Below are 24360 nucleotides of genomic sequence, written 5' to 3' on the forward strand. Positions count from 1 at the left end.
AAAGGTGTTGGTGGTACCTAAGCAAGTGTTCTCTCTTTGCATAGGCATGGCACATGGGTGGGAATTACCGGATACACAGTCCTTGGGAAGGCTCACATACATTACCTCCTTCCTCCTAGCCACTGGGCAGTCAACACTTTTCCAAGCGAAAGAAGAGGTAAAACAAACTGTTCCTCACCCCGAGTGTCAACCACAACATTGTCATACGTAGCGGGCTTGGTATCTGAGCTCAGGCTGTGCCTCCTCCCCTTTGGATGGCCCCCTCCCCAGCTGGCCTCCCCCTCCTTCCATGCATATCAGACAGTCTCCCTCCCAGCCCACTTCCTCGAAGTCTTCTTGGCAATTCTCACTTCCCACATACTTTTCCTTCCATATGGCCAGTGAGCATCATTCTTTCCACGGGGCTCCCTGGCCTCTTGTTGGACTTGAACTCCTTTTCTGTATTATTTCTGGAGGATGGCATGTGTAGAATTTGGCCACCTTCTGGGCAGATCCCAGCTCTTTACTGTTAAGGGTACCGTGTCAGTGGATATGGGTTTTGAGGCCGTCCGGGAACCCCAGACCTTTGTACTAAGAGGCCTCACGTTCCCTAAAAGGATGGGGTGGGTAGCTTGGGAGCTTTTGCTGGAAGCGCCCCCTGCTACTACCATGTCCCTCCAGACCCCAGATCTCTCTGCTGAGATCCCCTGAAAAGCTCTGATTCTGTCCCCCACTGTCTGGCAGTCAGACGAGCTCTGGCGGCAAGGGAGCAGGCCGCAGTGTGGGACTTATCATAAGCTTCTCCTCCCGTGCCCTCACCCTGACTCTGACTATATTCTCACCAGTTCTCCATCCACACCCGGCCCTCCCAGGCCCAGCCACCTGTAGGCCCGCACCCAGTCACATCCAGGCCTGAGGCAGAGGCAGGCATAGTTCCTTCCTTCCTGGGCTCCAGACTAGGAGATGTTGGGAGGACTGTGAGTGGAGAGGCAATGACACAGTGTCTGACCCTGGCCACTTACTCATCCTGACCCTGGGCAAGTCCCGAGTCATGCCAAACCTCTGCTTCTTTCTGGCCATCCTTTGTGGACAGAGCTGGTATTATAATCACTATTATTAGTAGTAGTAGGGTTAGGTGCTGGCACCCACAAGCACCATGCTAGAGGGCTAGAGGACTTGGGTACAAACCGGTCAGGTTTATTCTATGCATGCAACACCTTAGGGTGCCTGTTACCCAGTCTTAGTCAGGTCTGAGCTTCACTGGGAATAGACTGAGCTTGTGTATGCATAGGCAGGTAGCTAACCCTGACTCTAAGTCCCCTCATTATGAATAGGCATGACAGCCCCCCAAAAAACCCTTGGCATAATTCCATGGCAATAGTCTTGCTTCTTTCTCCCACGGTTCTTGGCTCTCATGTGGGCCTCAGACTCAGTGCTCCCCCTGCTGCCCCAGGCTGCCTCCCTTCTGCCTAGCATTAACCTCACTGCCTCTAGCAGCTTGCCCCCTTGCCCAGCCACACCCCCCCCCCACTCGTGCTCTGCTCCAGCAAGCTTCCTACTTTGCCACGTGTCTGCTTCCCCTGGCTCTCGAGGGTGCAGACTGCTGTTCCTCCCTCTGGACCCAGGTGGGAGAGAAGCCTCCAGAAACCTTCTGGGAATGGCAGGATAAGAACACACTCACTGAACAAACCATGGAGGGCCCCAGGAGCTCAAGGTGGCAACAAATGCAGCTTGCAACCCCCCCACCCCTCAAGTGCTGCTTGCTTAGCTGGAATTTGCTGGAAGCAGGCAGGTTCCTTCCTAGCTTTTCCTGGGGTTTCCCAGCACCTCTCCTCTTGGGAGCACTGATGCTCACAGTCCTGGGGTTTTCAAACTCCCCAGGAACCCCCTCATTTTATGCTGCTCTGAAATAGGTGAATGATCCACCCCAGATCACACAGCCAGTCCGAAGTGCTGATCCCCCAACCTCCTATTTTGTTGAGTGTTACTCTATGAAAATAAAGGAAAGAACACTGGCTCTCTCTTGAGGGGTGCTCCTTCTGCCCCTTACTCCGCCAGCTTCTTCAGATCCCAGCAGCCCTCTCCCCTCTCAGGGCACTATTCCAATCCATCTTGTCTTGACCCCCAGTCCCTTGGCCTCATCACCAGGTGGGAAGGGATCAGGTCCCCCTCACCAATCCTTTCCAGGCAGGACTCACCGTGGCCAGGACGCTGCCCGCCACCAGGACTGCCACAGCTGCCAGCGTCCAGGGCAGGAGCCACCTCATGCCTGGAAGTCAGCGGCACAGGCGCTACCTTTCAGCCCAGAGGATGCAGATGCCTCTCCGGGGAGCGGGGCCAGAACTGGGCTGGCCCATCAGAGCAGCGGAGAGCCTTCCTCAGCCCCCGAGGGGGGGGGGGTTATGAAAGCGACATCTGACGTCAGGCCAACAGACCAGCCCTGCATTTTCCTCTTAAAAAAACTTTTCCTGCCTCTCTCCCTCTCTCTCCTTTTCTTCCCTCTGTCCCCACCTCCAGCCCAGCTTGGCCAGCCTCCCTGCTCTGACAGCTCTTAAAGGGAAAGTCCCAGGATTGACTCCACATGGGGAGGTGAATTCTCAGCCAGCATCCTCCATGTTCTCAGAGAGCTCAGGCTCTCAGGGAAGGAGGGAGGAAACAGGAGGGTCCAGGCTGGAGGTGGGGATGCTGGAGACACTGTGGGGGCTTTGCAAGGGGTCTGAGTGTGGAGAGATTCCCCTCTGTCTCACTGCCCTCTTCCCGTGGGCTAGCCTTTCTTCCCTGTCTCTCCCACCTCTGACTCAGCTCCACCCAGAAATGACAAGACTTTACCACTGCCATGCCTGGAGGTGTGCACTGTCAGTGGGGTCTGCACTGCTCCTCAAGGCCATGGACATTGGTGGCAATGCCTCTCTCAGCTGGCTCTTCAGCCTGGACTCCTTAACCCATCAGCCTGCCTTCAGTGCCTTTGGGTATTTCTTCTTCTTGGTGGGATGGGGCTCCCAGCCTTGGTCCTTATCCTTTCTAGACCTAGTCAAAGAAATGTCATGTTTGCTTGCCAAAGAGAAGGGATCAGAGAATATCCAGATCCACCCCAGGTAGTTCAGAATCTCTGCACAAGCACTGTTCAGCCTCCTGCCTCAGTTTCTCCTCTACACTAACCTGTTACTGCATCCCAGAGAGACCAGAACAGACTTCAGAGGGGTGTTATGGCCAGTGTGGGTAATCTACTGCGCATTGCCCGCCAATGCCTGCCAGGGGCTCCTCTCCTTCTTGAGTACCATCCCTCTGTCCCGTGCCCATGGCACCTCCTTACTGCTACCTGCCTGTGCTCCATTCTGTGCACAAAACGTTCATCTCCCTTCCTTTTCCTGGCAGCTCACTAGCAGGGGATGCTGTCTGTTTGGAGCAGCAGTGACTGTACCCACAGAAATCACTTGTGATCATCACAGACAGGACTCCCAAAAGGTGACTCTGATGGTTTATTGAGTCATTCACTCAGACTGGGCCTCTGACCCAATTTTAACTAGTGAGACATAAGAGGAAGTCTTAAAAGGGACCTCATTTCTTTAGAAAAGAGGGTTCTCTACTCATTTTCTCCCTGGCATCCATTGTGATGGCTGGAGCTGGAGCAGCCATTTTGATATAAGAACAAGGCTGAGACTGATGAAAAAGTCAGGGTTCCTGGGAGTTTGTCTTGTTATTGAACCACACGTGAGATGAATTGGCAGCTCGTGGCCTTAGTCTTAGTCTCGTAGTCAGGTATTATGTTCTTTGCAGCCAACTCACACTAACTGATATTTGAGAATTGAAGAAAATCATATATGTAAGCAAAGCAGGGCAGGAGTGTGGAGCCTTGAGGTCGATGGCCCCAATAGCTTATGATTTTCTTCTCATTAGCTCATCTGATTGCTTCTGTAGCTGGGACTCCTTTTAAGGCCAGCGTGCTGGCAGCTGACATTAAGGGACTCTCCGTAAGTACTGGGGACCAGAGAGTCATTGGACGGACAGCGAGCATGGACATGCCCCATGCTGTGGACCATCTTACAACTCCCTCTGTGTTGTGGCCAGGCAGGACAAACTCAGAAGCGCTGGGCAATTTTAAGGCTCACACACCAGATCATCCTCATTGCTGACATGCACAGGGTCGGGAACAGATTTCCCAGGCCTCCTGGGCCACCTCAGCTTCTGAGGATTCTGCATCTCCAGCCCGCCAAGCTGAGCCTACAGAACACATGCTGTGGCTCCTTCCTCTGTTCCGGGTCTTCTCCCTCCCTGTGTCCTATGAGCCCCTTTTCTTTTCATCTCTAGGGACAGCCAGCTCCATCTCTCCAGCTGCGGTGATTGACTGTCCTGTGTCTCCATCAACTTCCCGGCAGCTGTTTCTTTAAAAATGCTCACTGGAACACTGTCTTTGGGGAAACTGAGGCCCAGAGAAGAGATATCTGGCAAGCATTTTGTGTCAACAGAGAGCAGTTACTTGAGTTTAATTCCGGTACTGAATTCAGGGAGTAAGTGGGGTATTGACCCAGGTCAATGGCAGGTGTCACAGCCTCCTTCAATCTCCACTCGCACTGCGTTCTCCAAGAACATCTTCCTAGGACAAGGGTCCCGATGGCTGCCTCAGTGTCCACCGTGTTTGACTTTCAGGCCTTACCCATATCTTATTCTCCAGTGAGTGGCCTTGACGTACCTACAATCCCCCAAGGCAGAAGCAGAGAGCCTCTCACCTTTTAAAAGTTTCTCAGAACTCAGTCTCTGGCTATCATCATACCTGATGCCATTCCCATGTGACTCATGGATGGACCAGTAATACCCAAAGACAACTGGGTTGAATTCCTGCCCCCTGACAACGTTCAGCTGTGTGGCCTTGGAGACCTCACACGAGTTCTCTGTGTTCTTGCTTCCTTCCTGTGGCTCCTGGCACCGAGAAAGTGATGATGATGATGATAATGGTGATGGTGATGATAGGGTGTGTGTGTGTGTGTGTGTGTGTGCGCTCAGTAGTGCCCTCCCCAAACCATGTCTGTAGAACGATCTCTACCTTCTTGGCCCCTGTCCTGGTAACATTCCCAAGGCAAGAGTCTTGCCCGGGGCATTCTTGTGTCCCACACCCAAACCCGCCATCCGTGTGCAGGTCATAGAAGGACTACTTTTGGCTGTCTCCTTGTTCCTATCAAAGTTCTGCCATCTACTTCGTCTCAGGCAGGCTCCCTGCACCAGCAGGAGCTGTAATTATGCAGGAGGTGTCCTGGCAGATCTCCCGGAGCAGCTGTAAATAATAAATAAATTCCAAAGAGCGGATGGGGGGAGGGCTTCCAGAATAGGGTCAGAGAACAGCTTTCCTCCACCAGGCACTGAGGCTAGCCAGACCAGAGCCAGATGCACAGAAGATTCCAGACCCAGTCTCGGAACCAGGTACCAAGAGGCCCCGAGGCTTCCATCTGTATCAGATCTGCTCACAGCCTGTTTGTTTGTCGTTTTTTCATCCCATGAACATGCTGGGAGCCCACACTGCTTGCAAGTAGGTGGCAGAGGGCCAGGTCTATGCAGGCCCGGGCTGGCTGTTCAGCATACACATTAGCGGCTTGGCTGATTTGAAAAGCTGCCTTGAGTGGCTGTGGGTGGATTGAGCTCTGTTGGGCCCAGGCACCCCCTCCTTTCCTGGGACCCAAACCACGCAGGGAGCTCTGGGCTACCGCTTTAACTAGCTGCTAACAGGAACAAGGTTACCGTTCTACCGTGTCCAGCCTCCTGCTTCCCCCAAGTCTTTCTCATTTCCCGTCTCTGCTCCTAGGTCCCTTAGCTGATGTTGACTTGCTAAAGTCTAGCCACAGATAGGGAACCCTAGGACACGTCACTACTCATAAGGGGAGGAAAAAGGGGAAAGCAAGGGCCTTGGTATGGTAGCCTAGGTTACTTAAACCATACGAAGGATAATGTTTGCCTCAAGCATCCCGATGCACAGGTTGGTCCTCAACACCTGGGAGAGGTTGAGCAAATGGTTGTTCATCATCTTCTTTGGGCTTATCAGGGACGCTCAGCTTGTGTTGCCAGCCTGGGGCACCTAGGCTCAGCCCTCACTCTCAGCATCCCTTCCCTGAGGCTGGCTGTGGTGTGAGGCGGGATCTCCAGTTTCGTTCATCACTGGTCGCCAGGTAAAGTCTACAGTCTTGCTGGTTTGCTCTGGTAAGGACACGCGCACGTCAGGGAGGAGACATTGAAACGAGATGACAAGAAATGCTTCTCTAGTCAGCTTTGCTGGTGTGACCAGCAGATACAACCTGTCTACACTTCAAAACCAAATGCAAAGGGGTCTGAAATCCAGCAGAGATGCCTTTCCCAGCTCCTGCAGGGTCTTGTGACCCTGCTTCTAAGCACTTAAGAGTCTCTGAGCACGTTTGACAGCATCCCATGATGCCTTTTCTAGACCAAGATGGAAGCTTGCCTCCCTTGTGTCCTCCGATCTCAGTACCTGTCACACTGGAGTCCACACCCATACCTCTTGTGCCCACAGTGCCTCTGTGGAGGGCAGGAGGCCCAGAACCCATGAACTTTCACATCTAACGTCCTTATCTGGAGGTCCACCTAATGCCTGTAGTGACTGCAGCCAGGGATGCTGGGGTTGGGTTGTATGGAACATCTGCTTTGGGATCCAATATTTCATTCTATGACTTGGGGTCTAGGTTCTAGCCATAATGGTCTGAGATGGGGGAAGATGGCTGCTGTTGGCCATTGGGGACACATCGGCCCTTTTGAATCTCCATGCTTCGGTGGGCTGACCTTGTCTTGCATGCAGTAGGCACTCAATAAGTGTTCATTATGAGAAAAGAGTGGGGGCTAAATAAATAGCTCAGTTGGCAAAGGACCTGAGTTCGAGACCCCAAATCAATGTCAAAAGCCACTCAATGTGGCATGAGTTTTAAATCTCAACATGGAGGAGGTGATGACAGGTGGATTCCTGGGGCTCTTTGGTCACGCAGCCTAGCTTAAATTGTGAGCTGCAGGCTCAGGGAGCAACCCTGTGTTAATTGCCTTTCCTTTTTCTGTGACAAGGTACCTGGCAGACACAGCTTGAGGGAGAAAGGTTAATTTTGGCTCACAGCTCCAGGGTAAAACCCATCACAGTGAAGGGGGTCAGCTTGCGTTCTCCTGTTCATTCAGCCTGAGACACAAGACTACACCCAGTGAAAGTGGGCCTTCCCATCTCAGCTAAGAGATAGTCCCCTGAAGACGTGCCTGAAACCAAGATGGACACCAGAGGTTCACTTTTGGCTCCCATTATTGCATGTGTGCTAACACACATGAACATGCACATACACATACACACACACACACACACACACACAAATTCACATCACATATCCAGGAACATACACACACAGTTATAAGTTATTTCATCTTTCTGGTAGAGAGAGAAAAAAAAGGCCAAGCATGCTGTCTTTCTCATCTTTCAGCAATATTAAATTGAAGGGCGTTTTCATCTTTCTGTGTCTCAGTTCTGTATGACAAGAAGTAACATAGGCTGTTGCTGCTTACCGAGGCTGGGCTTGCCCTTTTCATGGCAAGGTAGGCATCAATTTCCTCTCTCTCACAGAGGCAAGACTCAGAAAGAAAGGGCCCATGCTCTCAGGCATTTGAAGACTCTGAGAGTTTACAGAGTCATACCGTTCTGACTTTGCTCTCTCTGCTTCACACTTGCTCCAACCACCATGCCTGCTATCATGCTTCCCCTGCCTCAATGGGCCCTTTACTCTCTGGAACTATAAGCCCAAACAAACTTTTCTAACTTGCCTTGAATGTGGTGTTTTATCACAGCCAAAGAAAAGTCACTAACAACTGCCCAAATTTTGGGCAGATGCAAGGGTCTCGAACTCCAAATATTGTGGAGCATCTGAGCAACCGTCTCCTGAGGTGTTAGCCTCTGGAATACTCACAGGAGGAAGCGTTTGTGGTTCAGAGGGCCTGCAGACTTGCTGAAAGAACTGGGCACATGCTGCTCCTTGGCTCTTGGCTGGTTTAGGTTGGCAGCAGCTTGTAAGCAGGCATTCCAGGCTGGGGAACAGAAAGCAGCTGCTGTACAGCTGCCACAACGGGTGGCATACTGCCTCCATCCTGGGTGCCAGGGGTTCTAGGGAACAACGGAAAGAGGGGTAGAGACTTAGATCAGATCCAGTTGGTGATAGGAGAAGCCTAACACCCGAGTCATGCCAATGATACTCCGTGGTTCTACTGGGCCCCACTGTGACATCTGACTATAGGCTGATCCCTCATTGAGATATTTAGCTTCAGGCTGAAGGCTTAGGCCAGGCCCTGACTGCTTCAGAGGCAGTGCAGTACTGACAGGGGGCATCTCTCAGGGCCTGTTCACCAGGTTCACTGGAAACTCTCAAGGCATACAGAGCCCTAGGTGTGCACACTGGGCTTCTGAATCAGCGTGTCTCCAAGCAGCCCCTGTCCCCACTGAGTTAGAGGAGATCCAAGGAGAAAAAACATGTGGAGGTTGGGCCTTGAGTCTGCCTTAGGAAGTAAAGACTCTGTTAAGGGCCTCAAGTGTCACCTTTGTGAGGTAGAAAGACAACTCATTTGTTTCCTTGGCCAATGGAATCCACTGATTCTCAGAAAATGAATACACTCTGTAGTCATCAAGAGGGAAGATGCTCTTGCAGTATTGCTAATTCTAATGGAACATTGAGCAGCCCAAGGAAGGAGAGAGTAAGCCTTGGGTGGTAACAGCACAAGATCCCATTAGGAATAGAGAACACTGGGCAAAGGCTTAACCCAGAAGTGACTAAAGAAAGAGCATTGGGAACAAAGCCCCAGCAACCACCACCACCTGCAAGGGAGTCAGAGGCACACATTTTACAAGGTAGGTACGTGTTGTAAGATACACACGAGAGATGCTGCCAACCACGGTGAACAAGGGGAGATGGACCCCAAGATGAACCCAGAGAAGAAACTAGGCATTGGTGAGCATTGGGCTATGGATGATGGAAAAATTCAAGTGACTTTAGTCCCCTGCTCCCAGGGAAGTACCATCTACCTCGGCGGAACTGGAACACTGGAAGAAGAAGGATTTTAAAGAGGAGAAAGCAAAGTGGAGAAGGAGAGGGGGGATGAAAGAGTGTGCTGAGAGGAGGGAGGAGGGGAAGAGGAAGAAGCAGGAGGGGCGAGGGGAAAGTCACATTTGTGCCAAACCAAGTTCAGAGCTCTTCCCAGCAGCATCAGTTCTAATATCCAGGTGGAACACAAGCAAAACACCCTTCCACAGGTGAGCGCTGAAGACACCTGTGATACCCATGAAACATCCTTCCACAGGTGAGTGATGAAGACACCCAGGACACCCATGAAACACCCTTCTACAGGTGAGCACTGAAGACACCCGTGACACCCATGAAATGCCCTTCCACAGGTGAGTGCTGAAGATACCGGTGACACCCATGAATGACACTCATGAGTGAGAAAAAGAATAAATCAGGGATTGACCAGAGAAAGTAGAGGGAGGAGTTGAACTTGGGAGAGTGGGTGCCATGTTGTAGGCATGGAGGGAGGAGAGGGAGGAGTCAGAGAAAGTATTGTCTTCTCTGGGCCTCTGTGCAAAATACTGTGGATTTTATTGACCAAAATGACAGAAGTTTATGTTCTAATAATTTAATGTCTTTGAATCAAGGATCCAGGTTTCAGCAGGGCCTGCCTCTCTCCTAGCCTTGAAGGTAAACATCTTTACCTGTGTCTTCTTAGATCTTCCTTCTCCTGGTTTGTCACATTGGAGTAAGGAGCCGCTCCTGTGAAACCATTTCACTGCACCTGTGCCTTTAAGAACCTGGCTCCAGATCTGCTAAACCCTCAAATTCAAATTGTGAGACATGCTGACTGATTTTCCTCCCTCCCTCCCTCCCTCCCTCCCTCCCTCCCTCCCTCCCTCCCTCTTTCTTTCTTTCTTTCTTTCTTTCTTTCTTTCTCTCTCTCTCTCTCTCTCTCTCTCTCTCCCTCCCTCCCTCCCTCCCTCCCTCCCTTCCTTCCTTCCTTCCTTCCTTCCTTCCCTCTCTCCTTCCCTTCTTCCCTCCCTCCCTCCCTCCCCTCTCTTTTTCTTTCTTCTTTCCTTTCTTTATTTCTGTTAACTTAACAAAAGCTAAGGTTTCCTGGGAAGTAGGGACCTCAGGTGAGGTCTATAGGCCTATATCACATTGGCCAACAGGCAAGTCTATGGAAACCTTTCTTAGTTAATGATGGATTATGGAAGGGCCTCACTCACTGTGGGTAGTATCATTTCTGAACAAATGGTCCTGGGTTATATAAGAAAGCAAGCTGAGCAATCCATGAAGAACAAACCAGTAAGCAGCATTCCTCCATAGGTTCCACTTGAATTCCTGCCCTCATTTCCTTTCAGGAAAGACTACATGCTATAAAGCAAAATAAACCAGTTCCTCTCCACATGGCTTGGGGCCATGGTGTTTTATGACAGTAACAGAAACCTGAGTTGTGTGGGTAAAACTTTCAACATCTCTGTCTTATGGAGGGCACAGGTCAGCCCCTGTCAGAGAGCTGGTTACCCACAGAAGTGAAGTTGAGGCCCAACACCTTTGAGCTCATTCACCGCTTTAGTTACCCCAAAATGTTCACTGACATCACCAAGACGTTTTTCTGGACACACTGTTGGTGCCCACAGTAAACAAGTGGTGGTGTACTTGCTCAGGGCCTGGCCCCATCAAGAAAGCCTCAGACCTCATCCGCAGGATGGCACACCCAACTGTAGTCCATTCTTACCCTCATACCCTGCAAAACCAGGGTGACTCAGGGGTGTCTGAGCAGCTGGGCTCTGGTTCTGAGTGTGCTCTGGCCAGATTTCCTTACATCTATCATCAGCTCCCCCGAGGACAGGAAGTAGATGTGCGGAGGTACAGGCAGAGCCAGATACGGCTTAACAGTTTAGAAGACTGAGTTGGGGGAAGGATGGTGGCTACCGGGTCTCTCACAGAGCACAGGGAGCATGTGGCGGGGACAAAGAACAGGTCTGTGACAAGCGATACTTCCCTTGGCCTCAGTGTAGTCAGCTGGAGGCAGATAGGATTTTTTTTTTTTTTAAATCTGGCAAGAGAAAGCACAGGGTTTCACACACTCAGGAGGCTGTGAGAGCCAGACAGCCCTTCCCCCAGCACAGCATCTTCCTGTCAAGACTGTCTGGGAATCTTGGACAAGAACAGGATGGGATTCCTCCTCATGCCTCTGTGGAGGGTGACATACTCTGGGGTTGAGTCTGTGGGTGCTGCATCATCTGAGAGTGTTTCCAGCCCTATGTCCAGATTCCAGGCACAGGGAGAGACAAGAATGTCACCATGCTGAAACAATGTGACCATTTCTTCTCTCTCTCTCTCTTTACTCAGCGTTCTGGTTGCCAATTCTACCTGCCTTTTATGGAGTGTGGGTGAAATGGGTCATTTTTTTTTTTTTTTGTTCCATGCGTGCCTGTGTGCTCACCCAAGAACCAGGCCTGAGCTTACGCAGAAGGGCTCTAGAAACAAGCAAGGGAACAAGCCACCACAGAAATCAGGGCAGGTCAAGAGGTTCTCTGTGTCAAAGAGGCAAAACCCTAGATAGGTAGGTCATGAAGGATGAACAGGAGTTTGGTCTCTGGGTAAAGGGATAGGAGAGGATTCCAACTTTAGGCGGAGGAAGAGAAAGAGAATGAGGAGAAAGAGGAGGAGGAATACAATTGCCCTGTTTCAATAGAGCCCATTATTTACTGTTTGTTATACAATACTAGGTGCTATTTAAGGCACCTTGCATGTTAATCTATTAATCTTTATGACAGAAAAAAATGTTTTCCTCACACCAGATCCATTTTACATACAATGTGAGTGAGATGCAGAGAAATTATGACATACATCCCACTGGCTAGCCAATGAGAGATAATATTCCAGAACCTGCTCCTTATCTGCCCTCTAACTCTCTGAGTACTTTAGAGAAAGACTCTATCCTTGCTTATTAAGCACCTATTGTATACCAGACACAGGAAGGAGTTTGGATCTTTGTAGCCCAGTAGCCATAGTCTTGATCTCTAAGGAAATTAACATATAGGCAAAAAGTCAATATCAACTATGTCCATTATGGTTTTAGTTGAAACAAGCCCAAACGATTATGGGAATATCCGGGGGGCTTTTACTCAGACCAAGTGGAGTAGGGTGATGTCAGAGGTAGATGGTAGCTTATGGGTATGATCACTTAGATAGCAGAGAGTGTGGCTTTCTATTTATTAGAAGCTCAGACAGACAGAGTTCTGCATGTTCATGGAATTTTAAAGACTTCAGCATGACAGAGTACTCTGAGGTTCCAGGTTTTCCTAAACACTTCTCACCTCATGAAAACCTGCACTGTCATTCTGAGGGAACACTTAGAAAGGGTCAACAGGAGAAGTACATGGTTCAGACCTTTTAGAATGTTCTGAATGAATGCTGTAGGGGGAAGGCACATGACTGGGGGAGCATTGGCAACAGGAAGCTCAGTTGGTGAAAAGTCCCGTGGGTATGACAAGTGACTGGGGCTCAGAAACATGGGGAGCAGTGAATAGACCTGATGCAGAAAGAGAAGATGTCAGGATATAAGTGGGTCCATTCTCCAGGTGACAGGGGTGCTGAGTTTTCAGCTGGGGATAGCAAAAGAGATGGAGGCAGATGAAGGCGTAGCTGGGCTCAGGAGAATGGAAGGAAGTAAGGGAAAGGGTTTTGTCATAGCCATTTTCCTGGGTGATAGAATGACGAATGCCTGGGGAGGCGGGAACATTTTAAAGGGTTGCTGAAGAATCAGGGTTAAGTATCTGTGGACAAAGTAGTGAGTGGGGGACTAAAGTCAAGAGGACTGAGCCAACTGCCAAGCAGTGTGGTTCTCGGGGCGACAGCAGAAGCAATGTATGCCCTCATGGGCTGCAATGATGGAGGCATTGTGGAGGTCACAGATTTGGTGTTGGCATTCAAGGCAGAGCTGCAGCCAGGGACTGTCTCCACACGCCATACCACCATCCTCAAGGTGCATGGGGGCTTCCCACATCCAGGATTCCCTCAGCAAGGATTCCTTTTGCAGCTGCAGAGAGAGCTCACCTTCCCTGCCATGGACCATTTGGTTCTTTTTACTAGATAGAAAAGAGCAGTTACAGCAGTTATACATAAAGCGCACATGGACTCTGGTGGGCTGAAATAATCTGGACATGTGATCAATTCTCCCCAACGATTGTATGCTATCTTGGAACTTCCTTCTTTATGCTGTTTGACCTAAGTGTCTAGCCCACATCTGATTATGTATTGAATAAAAAGCCAGGAGGAACTGGGAAGGAGAAAAGAGGAAGCAAAGAGAAAAGAAGGGCTTCTGTGGGACAAGGGTCTTGTACCCTGTCACTTGTATTGTTTTAATAAAATGCTTATTGGCCAGTAGCCAGGCAGGAAGTAGAGGTGGGGGCAACAAGAACAGGAGAATTCTGGGAAGAGAAAAAAGTGAGTCTGCAGTCGTCACCCAGATACAGAGGAATTAAGATGAGAACACCTCACTGATAAAAGGTACCAAGTCATGTGACTAATACAGACAAGAATAATGTGTTGATGTACGATGTAAGAGTTAGTTAATAAGAAAGTCTGCGCTAATAGGCCAACCAGTTTATAATTAATGTAGACCTCTGTGTGTTTCTTTGGGATGGAATGGCTGTGGCACTGGGTGAGACAGAAACTACTGTCAACAAATGGTATCAATGTGGACAACTAAATCCACTTAAAATCTGAGAGAGTTTAGGAAGTAATTCCAGAAACAAAAGAACAGAGTTAAACATGGCTTCTTGGTAGCAGCATTTTCTCGGGTGAGCTTTGCTTGCTAGTGGCAAGTGCATCTCATTTAAGGGAGGCTTCCTGATTCAGCTTTAGCTGCAAAAACCTTGCGGCTGTTTTAAGAGGACCCACCAGCAAACACTTAAATGGTGTTTATGAATAGCCAACAACATGCTTTTTGGTGGTGGCGTGAAACTTGAAACTCCATAGAGTTCTGGTAATAAACATGGCTCCTGCCAGTACCTCTGCCATGAAGCTAAACTCTCAGAAATCTAAAGAGTGGGGTGGATCCAGCTGTCAAAGTCATGGCTTTAATACTAGTCATATCACTTAGCAAATTAAAGACTCATGTGGTCAGAAAAAGAGAGCTATACAGTAATGATAAATTCAGATGAAGAAAACCTCTAAATTGTTTACAGTGTGTTTAAGAATATATGTAGGCTTGGGAGAGAAAAGAAAAAGGATAAAGTCCTTTAAAAAAAAAGAGAGAGAAGTTGGGTGTGATGACACACACCTATAATCCCAGCACTTGGGAGACAGGGACAAGCGGATCTCTGTGAGTTCAAGGACAGCCTGGTCTACAGAGTGAGTTTCAGGACAGCCAAAGACACACAGAAAAACACTGTCTCAAAAAACTAAAAATTAGAGTTTAAAAAAGTCACATGAAGATGGAAAATATACAGAGAATCTGGATACTGTATGTTATTGTGTTGTCTTTGAATTATTTGATGGCAAAGGATGGAACAACAGCTGCTAAAAGACATTTGATTATAAATACTTCTCATTTAATCCAATTTTAGAAATGCTTTGACTTCAAAATTTAAGTCAAAATATATGTTACTTTGGATAAGAGGTTTTGCTTTTGCTTCCACAGGAAATGAGAGGCTGTGGATTCATTCTGGGTTAAGAAAAAAATCAGTTTGATTAAGGAAGATACCATGAAGAATCTCAGATAGTCATGAATGGCCCAGGTGATCCAACATTTCACAGGACCTCTGATGGAGTTTCCTCTGAATTCTACATCCAGAACAGCCTCAAGACTACTGGCTGAGATGATCAAGCCTCATGAAATATTCCAATGAGGACTTGAACATAATCCTAAATTTTCTTTTAGTCCCCATAAGATTACCAGCACCCCCAATCAGCAGGAAGTAGCCTGAAAAAACTATGTCCACTTTCCCCAAAAATGGATTATGGATATTTATCCTAGTTTAGAGTGTTGATTACAAGTTGTTATGGATAATAGTCTGGAAAAAAAGCTAAATAAAGGAGATTGGATTCAGAGTTCTTGTTTTGGAAAAAAAAGAGGGAAGTGCTTTTAGGACAATGGTCTTGTACTCTGTCACTTGTATTGTTTTAATAAAACACTGATTGGCCAGTAGCAAGACAGGAATTATAGGCAGGGCAATGAGAACAGGAGAATTCTAGGAAGAGGACAGACTCAGTCTGCAGTTGTCACCCAGAGGCAGAGGACACAAGATGAGAATGCCTCACTGATAAAACGTATCCAGCCCTGTGGCTAACACAGACAAAAATTATGGGTTAATATAAGATATAAGAGTTAATATGAGCTCCCAATGTCCCAAGGAGGAGCAGAAGGAGGGAGAATATGAGCAAAGAAGTCAGGACCACGAGGGGTGCACCCACCCACGGAGACAGTGGGGCTGATCTATTGTGAGCTCACCAAGGCCAGCTGGACTGCGACTGAAAAAGCATGGGATAAAACCGGACTCTCTGAATATGGCGGACAATGAGGGCTGCTGAGAAGCCAAGGACAATGCCACTGGGTTTTGATCCTACTTCATGTTCTGGCTTTGTGGGAGCCTAACCAGTTTGGATGTTCACCTTCCTAGACCAGGATGGACCGGGGAGGACTTTGGACTTTCCACAGGGCAGGGAACCCTGACTGCCCTTCAGACTGGAGAGGGAGGGGGAGAGGAGTGGGGGGAGGGGGAGAGGAGAGGGAGGAGGAGGGGAAAAGGGAGACAGGGAGGGAAATGGGAGGCGGGGAGGAGGCGGAAATTTTTTTTCAATAAAAAATTATATTAAAAAAAAGAATCCTGAGCTAATAGGCCAATCAGTTTATGATTAACACAGACTTATGTGTGTTTCTTTGGGATGGAACAGCTGTGGGACCAGGAAGGACAGAAACCTCTGTCAACAAAGGGCTAGTGAGATAGTTCAGGGTGTAAAGGAGTTTGCTGCCAAGCCTGAGGACCAGAGTTCAATTCCCAGGACCCACATGGTAGGAAAAAGAGTATAACTCCCACAAGTGATCTTCTGATTTCCATAAAAGCACCCCAGTGCCCATGACTCGCTCCAGAAACAAGTAAATAAATGAAATAAATATTTTCAAAGAGGAAAAAAAAATAAGATGAGTGAACTGATCAAGATGTGTAGATCTGTGGATGGATGGATAGATAAGAGGATGGATGGGTGTTGGAATGAGTGGATAGATGGATGGACAGAGACTGATTAAGTAGACAAGGAACTGAATAAGGAAGCAAGGCATATGCCTGCACACATACATATGCACACATACATATGCATATGACTGGAACACAACTTTTGCGAGTTTGTCAGCAATCAGCTTGGCAGGGCAAGGGAGCAAGACAGAAATCTGTGCTCCAGTGACCTTAGAGAATGTTCACAGAATTGGGGTAAAGCACTGGAGAACAGAGTCTTGGTATACCTGTAACTGCTGCTATGTGAACAATAATGACTCGGTAGTGAGCCATGACTTATGCACCTTGCCCATTGCTGCATCCTTGCTGCCTGGCACATTGCCTGGTGAGAGCTAGTATACCCCTCGAAGGGTCTGAGTTCTTGTTTACTCTCACACTCCTTAACTGTGTGTCCCTGTGTGTGTCCTTTCCTTCTCTAGGACTAAGTTACCTCTCTTAGGGACACTCTACTTCTTAAGCTTCCTGCCACCTTGGCCTCCAGCCCCTTCCTTAGTTGAGGGTACTTGGGGACAGCTTTTGGTTTGGCTGGCTGGCAGCCTCTAGCTGGGGTGGCATCTGATCCCCTTGCCTCTGCAGACTCTCTGGCAGCTCCGGCTCTGTGTGGGCAGCCATCCCACGTTGTCCCCAGCCTGCATTTACCCTGGTCACAATACTGCCTGTCTTTTCTGGGTTAGATAAGCCTTCTACATTTTTGTTATTCCCCTCTTCTCTGAGTTTCACTGTCTCCTTCCCATCTGTAAGGAAAATTACAAGAATTGGATGCCATGAGCTTTTATGAAAAGCATACTAAAACATTTAGAAAGTCTGGCCACAGATTGGCACATGGAGTCAGCAGCTACTTTTAATTCCAATTTATGTGTGTTTATGTCTACAGGCCTGTGTGTTTTTGTTTTTCCTATGTTTATATGAGTGCCCTGTAGGTGGTGGGCAGAAGGGGGTAATGGATCCCAAAAAGCTAGAGCTACACCTGGTTGTAAGCTGCCCAACTCCAGTCCTCCGGAAGAGTAAGAAGTTCCCTTACTCATCAAGCCATCTCTCAAGCTCCCGGATGACAGTTTTGTTTTTTTATGGCCATGTTGCTCAAAATCAGGGTCTAACACAAAGTAGACAAATGCTCTACCACCTTCACATCTCCACTCCTTACGCTTTAAGAAAAAATGTACACATAGACTTAATTCTCAAGCATAAGTTTTGTTGTAATTTGAGAAGAAGTTTAAACATTTTCTACATATATGTACACAATTATTTAAAAGCTGAAGTCATGCCATTTTGTTGATTTACTTCCCCACAAAAGACATCGTCTTATTTAATAATACACTTTTATTATATTTAATATTACACTGACTAGCTGTCAGCCATTCTATATGCAAATTAAAAGACACAGGAACATTTTCATTAATTCTGTCATAGGAAAGTGTATATAATTTACCAGGTAAGGGAAACATTTTATAGGTTGCTTTTTTTTTCTTAGAAAATTAATTGATAAACTAAATAAAAATTTCAACACCTGATTTAAGCAAAGCATTATTGATGTACCTATTCAAAAATACCTTCTGTTCTCATATAGTTTTGCAAAGTAGAAGAGACATAGTTGAGCATATATATTTTAATTCTTTATTATACTTAATGAATGTTATAATAGATAACTCTTGCTGGCAATCAAGAATGAAACAAAAATTGTTTTTTTTTTTTTTTGAGAATTTTCTTCTGGTTCATTTATTTAAAGTGACACTACACCATGACTATGGTGCCTTTTCTGGGGGCCTGGTTTGAAAGGGGTGTGTGTTGTCCTGTTTATGGAGAGTCACGCCCTCTCATTGGGCACAGCTTGTTTCTGTTGTTTCTGGCTTTCTAGTTTTGCAGTAGGCTTGCGATATGGAACCAGTTATATTAGAACTCAAAGCATGCAGTACTTTTTTATCACTTGCAACGCATTCCTACGGGGTAAGGCCTCGGTACCGCTCTAATGTCTCTTAAGCTTCTTGGATGCCATCTTTATTCTCCTTTCACTCGCCCCAGCATCTGTCTCTAGAAGCCCAGTAGCCAGGCACCACACACAGCTCGTTAAAGAGTTTCAGATGTGTCCCTTTGGAGCCCGCATCGCCCTCTCTGCATGTACCCTGCCAGGAATAAAGTGGAGAGGGACCGGGGACTCAGGGAGGCTGGAGCATAGGGAGACACTGCTTCAAGGAGGCAAGAAGGATGCTCCTTGTGGCGAATCTTATTTTCCTCAGGGGTTGGCCCAGAACTTCAAAGCACAACTACGAAGCTGCTCTTGCAAGTCCCCCAGGCTGCTGCTGTTTGTGTGGGAGAAGCCAGCACCATGTGTTTCTGGTTTTGTTTATTCCACATAAGGAAACACTGGTGGGAACTGGGAAGCCACGGGCTCTACACCATGCTGCGTGCTGGGTAAGACCGTTTGCCTGCTGTGTGCGGATGTGGTACTTCGGTGACTCCTGGAGGGCTCCGAAAGTGACCTATGGAGGTCAAAACATCCAGCAAGCCCCTCTGCCCTGCCTGTAACTCCCTGCTTCTCAAATTCTCTCAGGCTCCCTGAACAACGGGCCTAGATAACAATCTCTCATGTTCTTTCTGAGAGCCCACAAACAAGTGTCCTCTGCTGATCCCTCTGCTCTCATCCTTCCTACCCCCAGTGCCCCACCTATACCCCTGGGGGCCTCTGGTAGTCATTTTCTTGATTGGAAACCCTCTCTCTTACAGGAAGGAGCAACAGCCCATGCAAGTGACTTATAAAGTCCACAAAGCCCAGAAGTTACGAGGTCCCTCCTTGAGGTTATATAAGCCGTGGCAACTGCTGAGGAGGGGGAGACTCTCAGGCTGGCAGAGACCACCTGCAAGCCATGCTGGAGGTTGCAGGAAAGTAGCTTTCATGAGTCATCACCCACGCCAGACTGGGCCTTTTGCTAATGCAGCTACTTTTGGGTCCCCCATGCATGCTTCTGTAAGTAACCCAAATCAACTCATTGGCTCACCAGGCTAGGTCTGGGGTAGGCTTGTTTCTTTAGTCTTTTATCAGGATCCTGTCTGGGATGAATAGACACTCACTTACAATTCTTTAGCATTCCTTCCTCTTCTCTATTCTTTCCCACAGCCTCACCCTGCCCCACCCCCAGTCTGTAAAATGCATTCCTGAGTTTATCTGTACTGGGTACAGTGCGTGTCCCCAGATCTATGCCTACCTGGAAGGAACCTCGGGGAGCATCACAATTTGGAAATGGGCTTTTGTAGATGTTGGTAATTTAGGATTTAAAAAATCATCTTGGGTTGAAGTTAGGCCCTAAAACCCACATTACTGTCTTTAGAAGAAGAGATGAAGGCAGAAGAAGTCACACAAACAGGAAGTTTGGTGAAGATGAAGATACAAATGAAATGACAGCTGTGAGCCCAGAGATGTCAAAGGTGGCATCCGTAGATGCCAGGGAAAGAACCAGACACCCCCACCCCGAGACTGCTAAGGAACCGGTCCGGACAGTGGGAACTGACGGGGAGTATGCCTGGTTATTGTGACATGATGGAGCAGTGGGGTGCAGAGAGCCTGGGAGTGGTCAGACATTGAACCCAACGAGGAAAAAGCATCCGCTCCAAAAGACTCTTGCTTAGCTACCGATGTTGTCCTGAACAGTCACCTCATCCTTAGACCACTGCAGTTTTATTCTGTGGCCTCCATGTTTTCTAGACGTGGTCTTCAAATTTCTCCATCTCTCTGTGTGTATCTTTCTCTGTCTCTGTGGTGTGTGTCAGAGAAGAGAGAGAGAAAGAGGAAAAAAAAAAAGCTGTGTATGTCACTTCAATTTGCCCTAAAGCTTTAAGAATACAGGAGAAACTTTATTCACAGGTACGAACAGAATACCACAGCAGCCATCTCTGCCCTCTCTAGTCTCTTAGTCCTGGTGTCACATGTACAGCCTCTCTGTGACACCATCCTTATTTCTAGAAGCCCCTGCTCTAAAGCCTCATTGTTGTTCAGGATTCCAATGTCACCCTCAAGTGGCTGTCAAAGCCATTTCCGTGCAGATGGACTCAGACTGGGCCCTCAAGAGCGACAGGCTCTCTAGCTACCTCTTTATCTATAAGCTTACCCACAGTGACACACACTGTATGCATCATTGTCCTTCTGCCTGTCCTCGTGTGTACTTTAGGAAGGAAGAGCTTTGTGGTCTCTACTGTTAAGACTATGGCGTCTCAGAGCAAAGCGCACTACAGGAACTCAGTGAAGATTTGATACTGGAATGACTGAATGACTGAATAAATGAATGAGAGGATGGATGGATGAATTCTGGTGCCAGCTAGACCTTTAACAAGTTAATTGTACTATCCAGTAAGATGATCAGTGTCCTAATTTTTATTAGAGATCCAGTGCCTGTTTCTGGGTTTGAAAGATATGTCAGATCAATAAGATAGGTCCTGAATGAGGAGCTTAGGTGGCTACCGCATGCCACATCCCCACCTGGTACCACTCTGGCCTGGCCACACTGTCCCTATCCCTGGTGAGAATCCTTGCCCTCCTCCCCTGTTACTGTCATCTCCAACTCACCCAGGGTCATGCCTGAGGTCTGACTAACTCTGCAGACACCCCCGCTCCGAGCCTTTGCACTCTCCTAACATGTCTGAGGCAGCCCTCTCCCGTGGCTACACAACGTGCTGAGGAACCCGAGCTGATCTTGTGTCCTTCCCATGGCTCACCACCATGAGCTCACTCGTAAGCCACGTATGATTTCAGAGATAATGGACGATCCATGCCCGCCTGTGTGGACAAGTCTGTGGCTGGCCAGAGACTCGCGGAGCCCACAGTCGACCTCAGACTTCCACCCCTCTTAGCTGCCTGTTGCTCTCTTCCTGGTGGTTTTGTTTCTCTGCTGTGAATATGATGAGCAGACATCTCAGGAATGCGGTGTAAACCAGTGTCAGCCTTGTTCATACACGTGGCCCAGAGGGGGAACCCAGACTCAGATGCGCCGTCTAGACCACTCATTCATCTGACAGATAAGAGCCTGAGGCCAAGAGAGACTTGGGCCAAATGAAGGAGGAAGCTGGATTCCAGGCTCACTTTCACAGCCAAATGGAACCGAAGGAGAGAGGACGGGGAGGCCTGCAGTAGCGTTATTAATGAGTGTCAGACAGTTGTGGGATCCCATCCTGCTCTGAAACCATCAATTATTTGTGATTCTCTGGGTATCAGTCAACAGCTCCGAGATGCGATGCTCTCAGCTGTAGAAAGGCCCAAAAGCACTCACTTCACAGAAGCTGTTGGAAAGATTAAGTGAGAACATTCACAGTGTTCAACGCAATCAAAATTTCAGCTCCAATGACCTTTGACACCCGAAGGAACAGCTGTTATTCCCATTTTACTGAGAATGCTTAAGTAGGCTGAGCAAATCTCCTAGTAATTGCAGGCTCGAACTAGAATCGAAGTTCAGATTTAATCAAATAATCAGGTCCATTGTATTGGTGAATATCTCCAGTCAACAGTGATTGTCCTTGCACCATATTCCTACTGGGTACTGGGTGTCAGGCACTTCTCTTCTCATTGAGGACACAGCAGCATCCATGCAAACTGGATCTGTTCCCAGAGAGGAAAATCACATAACAAATACCTGTCTTACCGAGCAAGATGATGACGGATCCTGTCAATGCTGCCGCAGGGAAAAATCAAGGTAACATGATACGTGACGCTAAGGCAGTGCATTTAGCTGAGTTCAAGGAAAGTCACACAGAACTGCTGACACCTGAGTTATCACCTGAGTCCTGAATGAGAACAGAGACGTAAGAGGTAGGGCACTTCGGACAGATCAGAGGAAGTAGAATTGTCTTGAGGAATGGTGTGCCTTTTGTTGAAGAATAAACAGGAGGGGGGTGGAGAAGAGCCCTGAGTACTGAGAGTATGCAGCGAGAAGACAAGAGATTGGCAGGAGCTGGGTCATGGAGTTACAGGTTAGCTGGCCAGGGAACTTAGGTACAGATGGAGTCCAGCATGTGTGTGTTAGCCAGGGTTCACCAGAGGAAACAGATAGCTAGAATGAAATACACATTGCACAGGAGACCTATTAGACTGGTTTACATGATAAGGGCCAGGCCTTTCAACCATGGCTGCCTGCATGTCAGAGAGGCTGATATCACAGTAGCTGCTCAGTCTTTGAGGCCCAGTCTGTTGAATTCCTGAGGGCTAAAAAAGCTGGGTGAGGGCAGCCAAGGATGGCAGCTGCAGCAATAGCAGCCACAGCAGGACAGATACTATGGCGGTTTGAAAGAGAATGCCCCCTCCCATGTTTGAATACTTGCTCACCTGTTGGTATAAATGTCTGGGAAAGATCAGGAGATGCGGCTTTATTAGAGAGGGTATGTTACAGTGGACAGCTCTGAGGTTTCAAAAGCCTCCTGTCTTTCTCATTGTGTTCTTCCTGAGTCCTACTTGTGAGATGTAAGCTTTCAACTGCTTCTTTAGCTACCTGCATCCATGTCTTTACTCCTTCATCATGGACTCTTAACCTTCTGAAACAGTAGGACCAATTAAATGCTTTCTCTTATAAACTGCTGTGATCATGATGTCCTATCACTAAGACAGAAGTTGGTACCAGGGGTGGGGTATGTGAAGAACCTGATCATGCGGTGTTTTGGAGGAATATGAAAGCTGAACTTGGCAGTATTATCTACATGGTTATAACTTCAGGGTCATGAAGGATACCCAGTTAATGGTTTGTAGAATCTTCCTCGGTCATCAAGGTGAGTTGCTGAGCCCAGGCAGGGTATGGCTGAGCAGTACTTACATGAAAGCCCTGAGAGGCCATCGCATGAAGATGAGAAAGATTCACAAGATGTTACAAGTGCCAGAACCATGGAATATTCACCAGGAAGAGCTGCAGTCAGGGAGTAGAACTAGCTAAGATAAAAGGGTGGTGCCATCTAAACCCCTTGGCATCAGACATGGACCTACAGGATTGAAGTTTACTCTTCTGGCTTTCAATCTTTCTTTGGTGTAGTAGTTCCTAAAAAATACCCACTCCTGCCTTTTGAAATGGTAATATATAGTTTGTATTATTGTAGGTTGGAAGTGTGTGATTTGCTTTTTGACTTTATGGGGGGTTGCAATTAAGAGATTATCTTGAGTCTCAGAAAAGATTTTGTACTTTAAAAGTGTTGGAACTCTAAAAGACTATGGGGACTTTTGAAGCTGGACTGAATGCATTTTACACGGTGATACAGCCATGGGCCTATGGGAGTTGGGGTGGGCATTGTGGCAGTTTGAGTGAAAATGCCCCCCATGTTTCAATACTTATTCCCCAGTCCATTAAACTGTTTTGTAAGGAATAGGAGGGGTGGCCTTTTTGTAAGAGGTATGTCCCAGGGGGCAGACTGTGAGGCTTTAAAATCCTTCCATCATTTACAGTGCTTTTTATATGGGAATCGATAATGGAAATGCTCACTGTAACACCTGCAGGTAAAAGTAGAAAACAGTTAAGGCAAAAGACTTGGAAGGAGGCACTACTGAGGTGGGAGGAGCCACAGGCTTTGCTTTCGCTAAAAAGACAAGTGGTAGGGGCTGGAGAGACGGCCCAAGGGTTAAAAGCACTGGTTGCTCTCTCAGAGGACCCAGGCTCAATTCCAAGCACTCATATGGTAGCTCACATCTGTCTGTAGCTCCAGTTCCAGAGCTTCTGATACCCCCCCCACACACAGACACACATGCAGGCAGAATACCAAAACATAAAATAATCATAAATGTAAAGAAAGAAAGAAAGCTTAAAGAAAGAAGACATGTGACCGTGAGAGTGACCATGTCAGTGTGAGATGAGGAGAAATCCGACCACTGCTTCTCTTGTTCAGTTCCACAGGGCTTGCATTCCCACGGGAGGAAAGAATTGTGCGTGTGTGAGAGGGTAAGCCTGCAGGAGGGGCAGAGAATATCTTTACTCTGGAGTGTTGTTTGGAGCTGTGTTCTTCTAGACACAGCTGGGCAGCTGCTCGTATGAACACACAGTGATTGTGATAGCATGCACGTAACATGGGCAAGCTTAAGCCAGACCAAATTCCAGCGTGGAGAGGGGAGATCGGCACAGACTTCTACCCTTAGCTGAAGGGCTATTGGCAATTAG

General features: G+C 47.9%; 1 protein-coding gene across 3 annotated transcripts in view; it reads right to left on the minus strand.

The window, feature by feature from the left end:
- Ccn4 (cellular communication network factor 4) overlaps positions 1-2412 on the minus strand; it is a 30530-nt gene extending 28118 nt beyond the window's left edge. For 2 of the 3 annotated variants that reach the window (XM_050145331.1, XM_050145329.1), the window contains exon 1: positions 2178-2410. In XM_050145331.1, coding sequence (XP_050001288.1) covers positions 2178-2246 — 69 coding nt within the window. In that variant the 5' untranslated portion in view covers positions 2247-2410. Of the gene's footprint in view, positions 1-2177 lie in introns of all 3 variants that reach the window. The other variant, XM_050145330.1, reaches the window with a different exon arrangement.
- Positions 2413-24360: the final 21948 nt, after the last annotated feature.

Source organism: Alexandromys fortis, unplaced genomic scaffold (genome assembly GCF_014885135.2).
Source record: "Alexandromys fortis isolate MF-2015 unplaced genomic scaffold, M_Fortis_MF-2015_v1.1 scaffold_2_1_26212458, whole genome shotgun sequence".
NCBI lineage: Eukaryota > Metazoa > Chordata > Mammalia > Rodentia > Cricetidae > Alexandromys > Alexandromys fortis.